Raw genomic sequence first — 13387 nt, forward strand, 5'->3', positions numbered from 1 at the left:
AGCCTCAGAACAGATCACTGTTCTTTCAGCATGAAAAACCACACCAAACCCCCGAGGCCTCCCAACCCTTGGCCCTGCAGGTCTTCAAGGCCGGTGGGAGCCTGTCTCTCCCACATGTGTGCGCCCTGGTCCTCCCTTCCCAGGAGGGCGCAAAAGCACCCACGACGCCCTCGCCCAGCCACACAGGGGCCGGCGTGGGTTTGAACCGGGAGAACGCCTGACCGAAGACTCGGACTCGCTCATTCCTTGTTCGGAAGAATGAGGAGGATCGCCCTGTGGGTCTCTGTGACACCAGCAGGGGCGGAGGCACAGCAACAGTCTCCGAGGAAGTGACCTCGGGAGCCCCAAGGCGGGGAAGGTTGAGTTCTGGGGGAGGGCGGGAGGGGGCGGGGCATCGGCTGGCCTGCCGGGAGCCGAGTTGGAGAAAGGAGAGCCGAGAGAGGGAAGACCAGGTTGTAGCCAAGCGCTGTCCCGCCAGCCACACAGCGCATGCCCGTCAGCCTCCATCTGTCATTTCTAAACCTCGAGGAAGGGCACTAAAGAATTCATTCACCGTTTTTCTGGGCTAGTCCTGAAACGGTAAGAAAACAGTTTAAGGGGAATGTCTATAATTGTAGGCTGAGTAGGAAGTAGTTTAAGGATCAATACACGTGGAGTGGAAGAGGCTGGCGTTTATCCTATAGAAATACATGTGTGAATCACTTCTTAAATTACATAAATGTCTGGCTCCGATGCTGCACACCTGAAACTAATCTAAAATAATACTGAATATCAACTGTAATTGGGGGAAAAAATCTCTATGAAAAGAGCCATATTTCAACAGCATTTAAAAGACCACTTTAGTTTTTAATACTTAATAGAAAGTCATATTACACTTAAAAAAAAGAAAGAGCCCTGGCTGGTGTGGCTCATTAGATGGAGTGCTGGCCTGTGAACTGAAAGGTCGCTGGTTCGATTCCCAGTCAGGGCACGTGCCTGGGTTGTGGGCCAGGTCCCCAGGTGGGGGTGTGTGAGAGGCAACTGATGGATGTATCTCTCGCACATCAATGATTCTCTTCCTCTCATTCTCCCTTCCTTCCCTTCTTTCTAAAAATAAATAAATAAATAAGATCTAAGAAAAAAAGTACACGTGTGAATGTTAAATGCCCAAAGTTAACATCATCGCCATCTAGTCCAGAAATGCTCTGGGATGTCAGTGGAACCAGATACATAACATGACATGTGTCATTTAAACCATTTGGAAGGGTATGGGTTTGATGGCATTAAGTATATTCACACTGATGTGCAAACAACGCTGAATTTTGTTTTTGTTTTTATTTTTAATTTCACCTTTTTTTTCTTCATTTTTTTAAATGGGTGTCTAAGTCACACTAATGTGGAGTATTTTTTTAAAGATTTTATTTATTTATTTATTTATTTGAGAGAGAGAGAGAGAGGGAGAGAAAGAGAGAGAGAGAAACATCAGTGTGCAGTTGCTGGGGGCCATGGCCTGCAACCCAGGCATGTATCCTGGCTGGGAATCGAACCTGCGACACTTTGGTTCGCAGCCCGCACTCAGTCCACTGACCTGCCCCAGCCAGGGCTTTTCTTCTTCATTTTTAAGAGCAATATTCTGACACAGCTAAAAGTGCAGGAAGGTGAGGGTCCGGCTTGGTATGGCACGGCCCTGACCCTACTTGCCCTCAGGGGGTGAATGTCCCGTCTAGTGATAAAGGCAGCCTTTGGCTGCACTCGGCTTCCTCAGCCCCCAGCTCCTCACCGAGCAGGGGCTCCGCCGGGCTCAGGGGGCCTCTGGTTGCCAGAACCAAGAGCGTGGGGCTGATGGACACCCCGCTCCTGGGAAGCACACTGACCCTCCTCACTCTGTGAGCCACCCTGGGTGGCTGCCCTGGCTTGGGCACAGGGCTGTTCTGCTCGCTCTGTTGCTGCCCAGAACTTGCTGGTGCTTCCCTGAGACCACACAAACCGAGGCCGGGAGGGGAGAGAGCAGCTCCTGCCAGACAGAGAGAACTGAGCTGAACTCCGGGCGCTGCTGGGACTCGGCCCTGCCAGCTGGTCTGTTGGCCTCCTGCCCGGGGGCTCGTCCCATCCTGCCGCCGCCCAAAACCCCCTTGGAAAAGCCCTGCCACACCCATCCAGGGGCCTGGTGAGGCACAGAAGGTTGGGTCTGCGTGAACCTGGAGTTCTCTGCCAGAAAGACAACTGGGTCCACCTTCAGCCCCTGTGGGTAAGGCAATCCGTGGTTTGGTAGAAGGACAGCCTATTGCGAGGTTCGGTGGCAGGGTTCGACTGTGCGCTCTCAGGACCAGGGCCAGGGTGGGGAGGGGTGGCGGCTGTCAGCAGAGGAGGCAAGAGGGGCAGGTAAGGAGCCCAGGGTTGATCAAAGGTGAGCCTGTTTGCTCTCTGGCCTGGGGCCGGGGAAGCTGGCGCCAGACCTCCGAGATTGCAGCCAGAACGTTCGAGGTTGGCAGCGAGCCCCACCCACGGGCTGGGCGAGAGCGAGGTGTGGTCCCCGGACAAGCCAGGGGAGCGAAGTTAATTGGCCTTGACAGGTGCCAGCAGTTAAATGGCTCATCTCACTTGCCTCGTGCTTTTCTTACCAACCTTCGGTTAGGCCCTGCCCGCCACCCCGAGCGCGCTCTGAACTCAGCTCGCGTCAACTCCCTGAACTCTGCGCGGAGCCTGCCAGACTCGCCCTCCACCGAGCTCACCCCTGCAGCAGCCTCTTCTCAGGACTTTCCGGGGCCCAACCTGTGCTGGCTTCAAAACAGACAAACAAGCAACGGAATTTACTAGGTCTGACCTGCTCAAATGGCCGTGGCCTTTCTGTGGCCCCCTGCAAGCTGACACCCGTGTCATTCATGTTTTCATTCTTCAACTCATTTTAGAAGCTCTTGGGTATTGCTGAACTCGGGGCGTGCATACAAAAGTCTAATATCTACAGCTTGGCCCTAACATTCCTCTCTACCAATTCGACTGAAGGGAGAATTCGCATCTAGGAGAGGAAGGAGGTTGGTCTTGGACAGAGCCCTACAAACGTCCGGAGACATTTGGGGAACTTCCCACCGGTCCAGGGTTGTAGCGCCGGATGAGTCGAGGCAGGTCCCAGGCATCTGCTTTTCAAACCAGTGTTTCAAGGCCAAGCCGATGGCCCCGGGGGAGCAGCATGGGGTTCTCCCCCAGAGGCGCCGCTGTAGGGCGACGGGTAGAGCTGAGAAAGCAGGCGGCTGTCCTTCCAACACTGTGGGCGGGAGCGTGAAATGGTGCAGCCACTGGGGAAAAGTTTAATGGCTCCTCAGAACTTTAAATGTAGAAATGATCACAGGGTGCAGCCAAGTCCTGTCCCAGACACACACCCAAAGACGCTGAGAACAGGCAAATAAACAGGCACAGCCGACAACCCCCGTGATCCCCCGAGAACGGGAGCACAGTGGCGCACGCTTCTGCGCGCACACGTGTCCTTCACGGAAGACGTGCGCTCGACCGGGGCTGGGGGTCGTGGCTCCGCCCCGGGCAGGCGGACGAGGCTGGGCCAGGCGCCAGGGCGGGGGCGCGGTGACTTGGTCAAACGCTCCGGGTGCAGTTCCCTGGTTCGCAACCCAAACCCAGGACGCTCAGGATCTGGCCCGGACGGACGGTGAGCAGGCATCAATCACAGCGGCTCTTTTTCCTCTGGCCTCTGTGACCCTCCCCGGCCTACTTCACCACTTTTCGAGTTGTAGACAATTTGTTAGTTAACTGAAGCCTCGCAGAGTAGACAGGACGGACCTGGAAGGCCATGGGCGGGGCCTTTAGGTCCGATGAGGTTCGGCTCCCTGACCTGGACGCTGGTTACACGGCTGTGGCCCCCTGTGCAGGCTTGTCAGCCTCTGGACTCACGACCTGAGCACTTTCTGCCTGTATGTTAAAGCAGATAACGTCGTAGTGAAGTACGTTGTAGTGTGATAAACTGAAGCATGTTGTGCTTCATGCGAGCGTTAGAGTGAAATGGAGCCAAAGTGATAGCAGACTCAAGACTTGGAAAATTTTAGCTTAAGATAAAAAGTTACAAGTCTAGCAAGTAATGTGTATGTTAAATTTTTGTTTCAGAAACTACAGATAAGGCCCATCCTGGCTCCTAGGAAAACAGCCAACCTCCTGGGGCACTGATAGAAGATTACCATCTGGGGACATCCACACCTTTGTTCCAGGGAGAGCAGCCGACCACCCCTCCCCCTTGGGACCAGCTAACTGCCCAGGACAGGAATGTCGCAGCTTCTGAATCTCAAAGCCCTCACCGCACCTTGTTTGTCCTCCCCCACCCCCTTATAAAAGATCTGGCCAGGAAAGAGAAGGGAAGATGGTTTGTTAGGGTATGGACCGGCCATCTGAATAAAGCACCCATAAAGATTCAATCGCTGTCATTGCTTATTGGGTTTGGTGTGTGACAGGCAGCCCGAACGCTGGTGTCTTTTCCAGTTACAAAAGGACTGAGATGCCTGTACAAAGATGCTTTCCCCAGTGTTCTTTTTTGTTTGTTTATTTTTAGAAAGAGGGAAGGAGAAAGAGAGGAAGAGAAACATCAATGTGTAGCTGCCTCTTGCACACCCCCTACTGGGGACCAGGCCTGCAACCCAGGCATGCACCCTGACTGGGAATTGAACCGCCTGCCCTTTGGTTGTAGGCCAACGCTCAATCCACTGAGCCATACCAGCCAGGGCTCAATGCTCTTTGTGAGGTTAAAAACTGGAAATATCCTGCGTGCGTAAGAGTAGAGGATTGGTTAAAATAACTTTTAGTGTATCTATAAAATATACAACCATTAGAAATATCGATAAAATGTATATTTATTCACTTGGAGGTGTTAAAGTAAACAATATAACATAAAATAAGTTAGAAAAGAAAGTATATTCCAAAATATTAAAAGTGACCATCTCTGGGCAGAATATCCATATTAATAAAATTAACTAATCTGAGGAGCCGGTCAAGTACAGATTTCTGAGCCCCCACACACAGAGACCCCACCCCATCTTCCCCCCACACGCCTGACCGCACCCCCACCCGGGCTGTCATTCAGAGCTTGGTTCCTCCCAGCCGGGGGCCCTCGGGCTCCTTGGTGAGGCTGATGTGGATGATGCACCCTCCCCCCTGAGAAGTGTGTGGGCATGCCAAGTCTGGATGCAGCTGGGAGACAGAGGGTCCGCGCCCCCAGGTAAGAGCCCCTGATGTGGAATGAGAAGTCGACCTCGTTTTCCATCTTGTTCACTTTTGTTCCTAGAAGACACCCTGCTCCCAGCTCCCTGAGGGCTGAGGGCCTCTGCCTGGCAGCAGGGGCCGGGCTGCTTCCAATCAGGGCACATCTCTTTCGTGTGTCTTTGTCGTGGCTTCTGGGGCCGTGGAGGGGGGCCCGCAGCAGCGGGGGCCCTGAGGCCTGTGCCGCCCAGTCTCCTCCTGCCGTCCCGCTGGGTCCCTGGAGGGAGGGCGAGCGGCTTGGGTGGCTGCACCAGTCTAGTGAAGATGCCCCCAGACTCTGATGCTCCCTCGTTTACACCGGTAACAAAAGCCCCTCGTTTATCCACAGACCATTTCATTGCTGCTGATGGGCCCCCAAACAAGGTGGGAACACCTCACACAGGGAGAATGGCAACAGGGTCAAAGGTGGCTCTATGATCCTTTATGGTCATAGACTTTGGGACCCTAAGAACATTGTATCAACAGGCCTTACGACTTCCTCTTTTTGTGTGTACCTCAAAAGGGTGCCTCACGGGTGTCTCGGACAGTGCACAGGTTATGGCTTCTAAGAGAAAAGAAGCCGCTCAGAAGTCAGGTCCGTGGGGAGGAGTTGGTGGTGCAACAACGGCCTCCGCCAGCAGGTGGCAGCACTGGCCACTGTGATAGCGCAGCTCGCCCCGGGGGCCAAAATCCTTGGAGCCCTGATCTGACTCCTGCACACAAGGGCCGTCCTTTCCCCACAGGGCTCTCTGCCCTGGGGCCCGAGGGTCCAGGGTCTGTAAGGGTCCCCAGAGCCCTCGCCCTGACACCTCATCTGTCCCCAGTTTGGCCCAGAGGTAGGCTGCCGGGCAGGATGAGCCAGGGAAAGATCACAAAGGGCAGGACAGAGTTTTCTTAGCCCTGGCATCAAAAACCAAAAAACAAAAAACCAAAAAAACCCAAACATATTTCTTTCATTTAACATCTAATATTAAAAAAGATAAAAACCCAAAACCCCACATCCGAAACGACCCGTCCGAATGTGGAGGCAGGCCTGGTCTCAGTCCCCTTCCCGGGGCTGTGCTGAAGGGGCTGTGCCCCCGGGCATCCGGGGCCCGCTCGGCGCGGCCGGAGTCCACCCTGGCCCTCGCCCAGCACACCCGGGGCAGCGAGGACCCCGGGTTTCTGAAAGGCCACCAGGACTGTTTTTAAAGCATGTGGTTGCTCGGGGAGGAAGTTTTCCTTCGTGCCTGGCTGGGCTGGGGGTTATTTCTTGTGGAGAAACTTCATTTTATTGCCTGAAAAAAAGAAAATGAGAACATTTCAGCAGGCAGATGAAGGCAGCTGAGGAATCAGACCCTGCCCCTCTCACCCCCACGGCAGTGTGGACAACAGTGGCCTCCCACGCCAGCCTGGGGGAGCCGCACCCCGGGCCCTGCCTGGCGCTGACCCCCGCCCCACATGCCTGGTGCTCCCCTCAAGGAAAAGGGCTCATCCCCAGACTTGGGGAGCTCTGAGAGGAAGGCCGTCGGGGCTGCGGACACTGCTGCTGAAATGGTGACACAGGCATGTATCTCTGAACATGATGTGTTGGAGGAGCCAAGTGAAGAGCAAGCTCCCCGCAGCATGGCGGACGGGCAGCCCGTCCCAGGTGGCCACCCGTCCATCCCGTGTGAGGGATAAGCAGGCCCTCGCAGGCCCTCGAGGGGTCCTCACCGCCTCAGCTCCTCCTCATCCTCCTCACTGGGCCTGCACCCTTGGTCCACTTGTTTAATTTCTTCTCCACCCTCCCTTCTCCAGCAAGGCCCTCGTTACCAACGAAACTGCGGTCCTTGTCATTCCTACATCTCCACTCTGCAGGGACGCTGGGAGACGGGGCCAGCTCTTTACCGCCAGATACCCCTGTCCATGTCCACTCCCCGTGCTGCTGGAGCTCAGTGCCCCGGAAGACTCAGGAGTGGGGGAGCTGGCAGAGAAAGAAGGTAGCCACACGGCCTGGGGCCCAGGGCAGGCGGGAGGGGCCTCGGTTGCCTCTGCTGACACTTTGGGGTCAGGTTAGAACAGGAGGTTAAAATGCCGAGCTGGCCTATGCTGTGTAGGCCACAGCCCCCTGTGTTATCTAGAATGCGGCTGCAGGGGAGGGGACCGGCCACGAGCCCACGGACCAGCAGCCGGTCGGCGATGGGCACCGAGACCCCCGGCCTTACCTAGTCCCTTCAGGAACTTGTTGACACCACTGTGCTCTCCGCTGGGGAGCGTTTCCAGGTACTCCTGGGCTCGGACCTCGAACAGACCTGCTGGCAAGAGGAAGAAGCCCAGCCATTGGAGCTCCTTCGCCTGGCCCTTCTCTGCACACCTGCTTCCCCTCTGCTCCGGGAAGGGGCCCTGCTTCTGACACGAGCTGCCCTGCAAGCGTGCTCTGAGCCACGGGGTCTGTAAGAGTTTTCATGACCCTTATAATCGCCCAGCTTTGTAGAATACACTGTCTTTGGAAAACTGTAAAGCCAGCTCCTACACAAAATCCTATTTTTATTCAACAGACACCTTCCAAGTCTCCGCAGTGTGCCAGGCACGCGGTTTCCAAGATGAACCGGGTGTCCTGGGCTCTCGGGAACTCCCGGACTCCCCTTCCCTCGTGTTCCCCAGCGAGACTGACCCCGGCCCCACGGGGCCGCTCCTGGGCACCCGTTTGCCACCGGCGGGTGTCGGGAGGGCTGGGCAGCCGCCTCTGCGGCACCTCCGCTCTCGGCCCGCGGTCGGTCTGCACCTCAGCGCTCTGTCTCCGCGGACAGAGGGAGCCACCCACGCCGCGTCTAAGCTTTTCTGTCGGGACCTCTCTGCCCGGCAGGGATCCGTGCAGAGACACGGACCTGTGCCCGGCAGGCCCCCTATTAAAGGCCCTTTCACTGGATGTTGCGTGACTCACATTCTCCGCTCGGTTTTCTCTCGTCTCTGCAGATGCCACTCGTGGGCAGTGCCTGAAGTGAGCCTGGCCCCTGTCTTTACTTTGCAAAGAGCTCTGGGAATGGTCTGCGCCCTCCACTCAGCCCCTGCGACCCCAGCGTCAGAGGACACCACAGTCTGGGGCCAGCTGCGCCCTCAGCCCTCCCTGGCTGCCGCGTGGTCACTGCTCCGTGGTGAGCACCCAGCCCCTGCTCCGTCTGACTCCCCTCGGTGACAGCCTTCGCTGACATTTCTTGTTTTCAGTTTCCATTTTCTCCCACCTTCCCTGCTCCATCCCTGGGAGTGTGATGGAACCCAGCTGACAGGGATGAGGAGAAGGTGGTGGTGGGGGTGGGGGGGAAGAACTCCAGGAAGAGAGGGGGAGGGAGGGAATAAATGACCCACAAGCTCCCAGGCTGGGGGATGGCCCTGCTCTCCTACCTCCCTCACCAGGCTGGCCATCAGCAGGTGCCCCTGCAGAGCGCAGGGCGGGGGGCCACCCTCCCCTCTGTCCCACCTGGCCACCTCCAGCCTGCTCCATGGTGAAGAGGGCAATAAGGGAGGGCAGAAGGGACGGGAAGAGGCCTGAGGAAAGGGAGGGAGGGGCCACGGAGAGAGGGAGGGACTGGTGTCCACCACAGTCTCACTGAGTCAGAAAGGATGGGAGGGAGGAGCACAGGCCGCCGGAACCTGGGAAGAGCTTCTGGGAGAGGCGGGGCAAGGGAGGAGAGGGCCCAAGGAGACAGGCGTCAGGGCGGTTTCCGGCAGCTCAGGGGGCAAACGAGACCGTGCTCTGGGGGTGGCTGCAAAGCCGCTCTTGTCTGTCTGTGCTGGGGCCCCGGGGCCAGTCTCCCGGCTCATCAGCCACGGGGGGCTGGGTACCCCCAGCGGCCCCGGCCCGGCAGGGAAGGCGCCCCCTGACCTTTGGCATCCTGCCGCCGCAGCTCGCGCTCCTGGATGAAGCCGCGGAACATCTGGGTCTCCATGAACACCTCCAGGAAGCGGCGGAGGCTCTTGGAGGAGACGGCCTTGCGGAAGGCCTCGCGCTGCAGGGCCCTCTCCTCGCGCTCGCCCGCTGCCAGGAACAGCGAGTAGTGGCCCACCATCTCCACAAAGAAGCGGACGAAGGCTTCGGATACCACCTCGTTCAAGGGGCTGCACTCGGGGCCTGGGCAGAGGGGGCGGGCCAGGAGGTGAGGCTCAGAGCCGCTGAGGCCAGCGGGTCAATGACACAGTACCTGCTAGCTCTGCCGATGGCCAACTGTAAGGACCCGTGAGAAGGTTGCCCAGAGTCATGAAATCATGTCTTTCCCCCCGTAAACAGAGAGCTGAGGGCCGAGACGGGGGAGGTGGGAGAACCTTCCCCACAGCCCATTGCTACGAGACCCAGACGGGTGGGTGAGAGCCCAGGCTCTCTCCTTGCAGGTCTCTCCCGCCCATCTCCCCACTGACCTGCTGCCCAGCGGGGCCGCGGCCTTGCCCGCCCGCTCCCTGACTAGCGATGGAAGGGGCGACATGGTCCAGGAGGCGGAGGAGCATTTACCGCGCTTGCAGTCGAGGGGCCCGTCTTCGGGGTCACTGGCCAGCTCACTCCTCTGGTCCAGAACGTGTTCCAGGGCCACCTGGAGCTTCCGGGGCAGAATGGAATCCTCGTCCTCCATCTGGAAAGCAGAGGAAACAGGGAGGCCACGGCCCCTGTACTTCTGGAGACGGGGGCCGCGTCCCGGCCCGCAGGACACACTGGGTGCCCCGAGGGGCAGGCCTGCGGGGTCTCAGTGCCGTGGAAACAGCACGACAGAGTCATGGGCCTGAGGCCTGAATCTCGAGTCCACTTTTTACAAACTGCGCACGCCTCCGTTTTCCCTCTGCAAAACGAGCCAGCTCCCCATTGTTGTCCACCCCGTCATGAGGATTAGATGCAACATGCGAGACACTGAAGAAAGGACGTAGCCCTGGCTGGCATAGCTCAGTGGATTGAGCACGGGCTGGGAACCAAAGTGTTGCAGGTTCGATTCCCAGCCAGGGTACATGCCTGGGTTGCAGGCCGTGACCCCCAGCAACCACACATTGATGTTTCTCTCTCTATCTCTATCTCCCTCCCTTCCCTCTCTAAAAATAAAATAAATAAAATCTTAAAAAAAGAAAGGACGTGAAGACAGAGAAATGAGGAGCTCTCCTGTGTGCACAAGCAGGAAGAGCTAACGTTGGTGGAACGTCCCTGCTGCCCACAGCGAGGCACAGAGTCAGTGTAATCCTACCACAAGTCCAGTGGCATGTGTCACGGAAATAGGAAAAACAACCCTGAGATTCACATGGAACCGTGAGACCCACAACAGACAAAGCATTCCCGAGAAAGGAGAACAAAGCTGGAGGCATCACAATTCCTCAGCTCAAACTTCACTACGAAAGAAAGGTATCAGGACAGCAGGGTCCCGGCGTGCAAACAGGCACGTGAACCAGTGAAACGGAACCGGCAGTCCAGAAAGGCACCCACACACGTCGGGCCAGGGAGAGACCGGGGAGCCAGGAGACCGCACAGCAACACCGCTGTCTCTTCACAGGTGGAGCGGCGGGGCTGGACGTCCACAGGTAAGGGAATGAAACCGGACCCCCGTCTTACACCACTCACAAAGATCAACCCAGAATGCACGGTGACGGGGAGGCAAGACCAGAAACTGTGAAACTACCAGAGTACAACACAGGGGAAAAGCTCCTTGACGTTGGTCTTGGCTACAACTTTTAAAAACTGAGCAAAGGACGGGAATAGACGTTTTTCCAAAAACGAGACCCGACACCCGCGTGGCCGACAGGAACGTGAAAAGGCGCTCAACCTCGCTCATCGCGGGGGCGATGCCAATCAGCACCTCGGTGACACCACTTGACCCCGGCCGCATGCCTGCCGTCAGCAAGGCAAGAGCTGACAGTGTCGGCGGGAACAGCGCTGCCTACTGATGTGGCCAGTGAGGATCACGGTACGCAGGCGCCTCAACAAGCCAAGAACAGAACCGCCATCGGATCCCGCAGTCCCACGTCTGGGCACCGAGCCGAAGGAAATGGGGTCGCGGTCTCGAAGAGACCCCCGCACCCACGCTCACTGCAGCGCTGTGCACAGTCGCCAAGGCACGGAAACAGCCTGAGTGCCCGTCGGTGGGTGAGTGGGTGAGACGGGGTCACACACACACACACACACATGCACACACACACACACAGGAATATGGTTTAGCCATAAAAAAGGAAATCCTACCTTTTGCGACAACAAGGACGAAGCTGGAGGGCATTATGCTAAGAGAAAGAAATCAGATAGAGAGAGACAAATGCAGCAGGTTCTCACTGGAATCTAAAAAAGCCAAACGCGTCAGGAGTACAAAGGAGTGGTGCCTGCCCCCCGGAGGCCGGGGCTGCGGGGCCGGGGGGGCACACGTGCACACACGCCCGGTCCTGCGAGGGACACCTCCTGGGGACCGAGGCACCGCATCGTCCACCTGAAGGTCATTGAGAGAGTAGCTCTCGAGTGTCCCCACCACACGCACGAGGGAGGCGGTTGTGTGAGGCGGCCGTGACTTGCTAGTTAAACGTCCTGGGGTCATCCCTGCACAACAGGCGCACACATCGAATCGTCAGGCTGTGCCCTCGGAGCTTATGCGCATGTCAGTGACATCTCCATCGAGCTGGGGAACAGTCTTTAGTGCTAGACAACTGCCTTGTGGAAAGTGCTGGGAGCTCAGTGGCTACTCATGAAATGCTCCCCACTGCCCCTGCCCCGTAGGGTAGCTTGTGCTGATCAGGTGTCTCTGGCCCATGGACCACAGCGGGCTTTCTGGTCTGGCCTCCGGGCAGGAGGGCCTCGGGGAAGGGCCCGCCTGGGGGGCCTGTGGGAAGTGACAGTGAGTGGAACTAATGACACCACGGAACCTCCCAGCAGTGTGGCAGCTCCACGGGCGGAAGCGATCCCCCGGAAGGCCCCTGGAGCCTGTCTGTGATGCTCCTCTGCAGTGCCGGACAGGGGTCAGACCTCGCTGGCAAACGGTAATGAGAAACTGTGTGCCACTTTCTCTGATGATGAAAGTAGTTTATAGCCACTATGGAAAACACACGAAAGTTCGAAAACAATGTAACATCCCTCGTAATCTGTCTCCCTTTCAGTCTCCCATAACCAGCATTAACGTTTCAGTGAGTCTTCCTCTTCAACTTTTTCAGAGGTGTGTGCGTACACACACACACACACACACACACGCACACCCCCCTTTAGATTTTATGTATATATAAAATCTCTTTCTTTCCTTTTTTTAAAAAGCAAGGTCACCAGAGAATGTACCTAGTTTTGCATCCTGATTTTTCCCTATTAATACGGTGTCATAAACATTGTTCTCAAATGTTCTTTAAAAGCAGGTTGGGAAAGACAAGAGTGTCTAGTCAGAACCTGAAGATTCCAATAGTTAGAAAACCGCTGGGGACAGAACACGCGGGGACTGATCCTGTGTCGAACCGTTGTCCTGGGCCCCTGCCTTCCGCCCCACCCCCGGGTCAGCCCTGGCCGGGGTCTCCAGCCCAGGCCCCCAAGGAGCCTTTCCGGAGCCGGAAGGCTGAGCCCCCAGCACCGAAGAGGCGAGCACAGGGAGCAGGAGCGGCGGGCCGACGCCGGCCTTCTCACTCACCTGTCTGAGGAAGCGATTGTTGACGAGGTCGACCACAAGCACCTGCGAGACAAGGAACAGGGACTATTGCCGTCACCAGCCTCTGGGATGCAGCGATCGGCTCTCTGCCTTCTGGGCACCCAGAGAGGCAGCAAGGGTGGGGGTGGTGTGGGCCATCAGTGGTTTCCTGATGGTGCCACTGGAGCCACAAGTGATGGAAGCAGGGGGTGGGGGCAAGGGCTTTCCTGGGTCCCTCGCCTTCACCACTGAAACTGCAGGCTGGGACATGTGTATGCAGCCGGCTGACGCCCTGTCCTGCCCCCGGCGACAACGGGCTAAGGCAGAGCCTCTGGTCTGGCTCTGCCAGTGCGCAGGTTCACTGGGGTGGGTGGGACAGGCCGGAGGCCCCCACTCGCTCCTCTTCCACTTGACTCTGCCTCTCTGCACCCAGGGCTCTCTCTCCTTCCTCCCAGATACCCACTTGGCCTTGCCGCTTCTCTTCATGGGAGAGGAGGGGAGAAGCCCCTCGGAGTGGATCCAACCCTCGAGTCAAACAAGCTGCAGGTGCCGCGCTCTCCTTAGTCAGGGCTTTCGGATGCAGCATCTTCCCCTCCCAGGGC

The 13387-nt window shown here is 57.3% G+C and overlaps 1 protein-coding gene across 1 annotated transcript in view; it reads right to left on the reverse strand.

Moving 5' to 3' along the window:
- Positions 1–5235: 5235 nt before the first annotated feature.
- Positions 5236–13387, reverse strand: part of DENND2A (DENN domain containing 2A) — an 88449-nt gene continuing 80297 nt past the window's right edge. The window contains 5 exon segments of the mRNA XM_028525654.2: positions 5236–6488; positions 7398–7484; positions 9056–9301; positions 9677–9794; positions 12789–12830. Coding sequence (XP_028381455.2) covers positions 6457–6488; positions 7398–7484; positions 9056–9301; positions 9677–9794; positions 12789–12830 — 525 coding nt within the window. The 3' untranslated portion in view covers positions 5236–6456.

Source organism: Phyllostomus discolor, chromosome 10 (assembly GCF_004126475.2).
Source record: "Phyllostomus discolor isolate MPI-MPIP mPhyDis1 chromosome 10, mPhyDis1.pri.v3, whole genome shotgun sequence".
NCBI lineage: Eukaryota > Metazoa > Chordata > Mammalia > Chiroptera > Phyllostomidae > Phyllostomus > Phyllostomus discolor.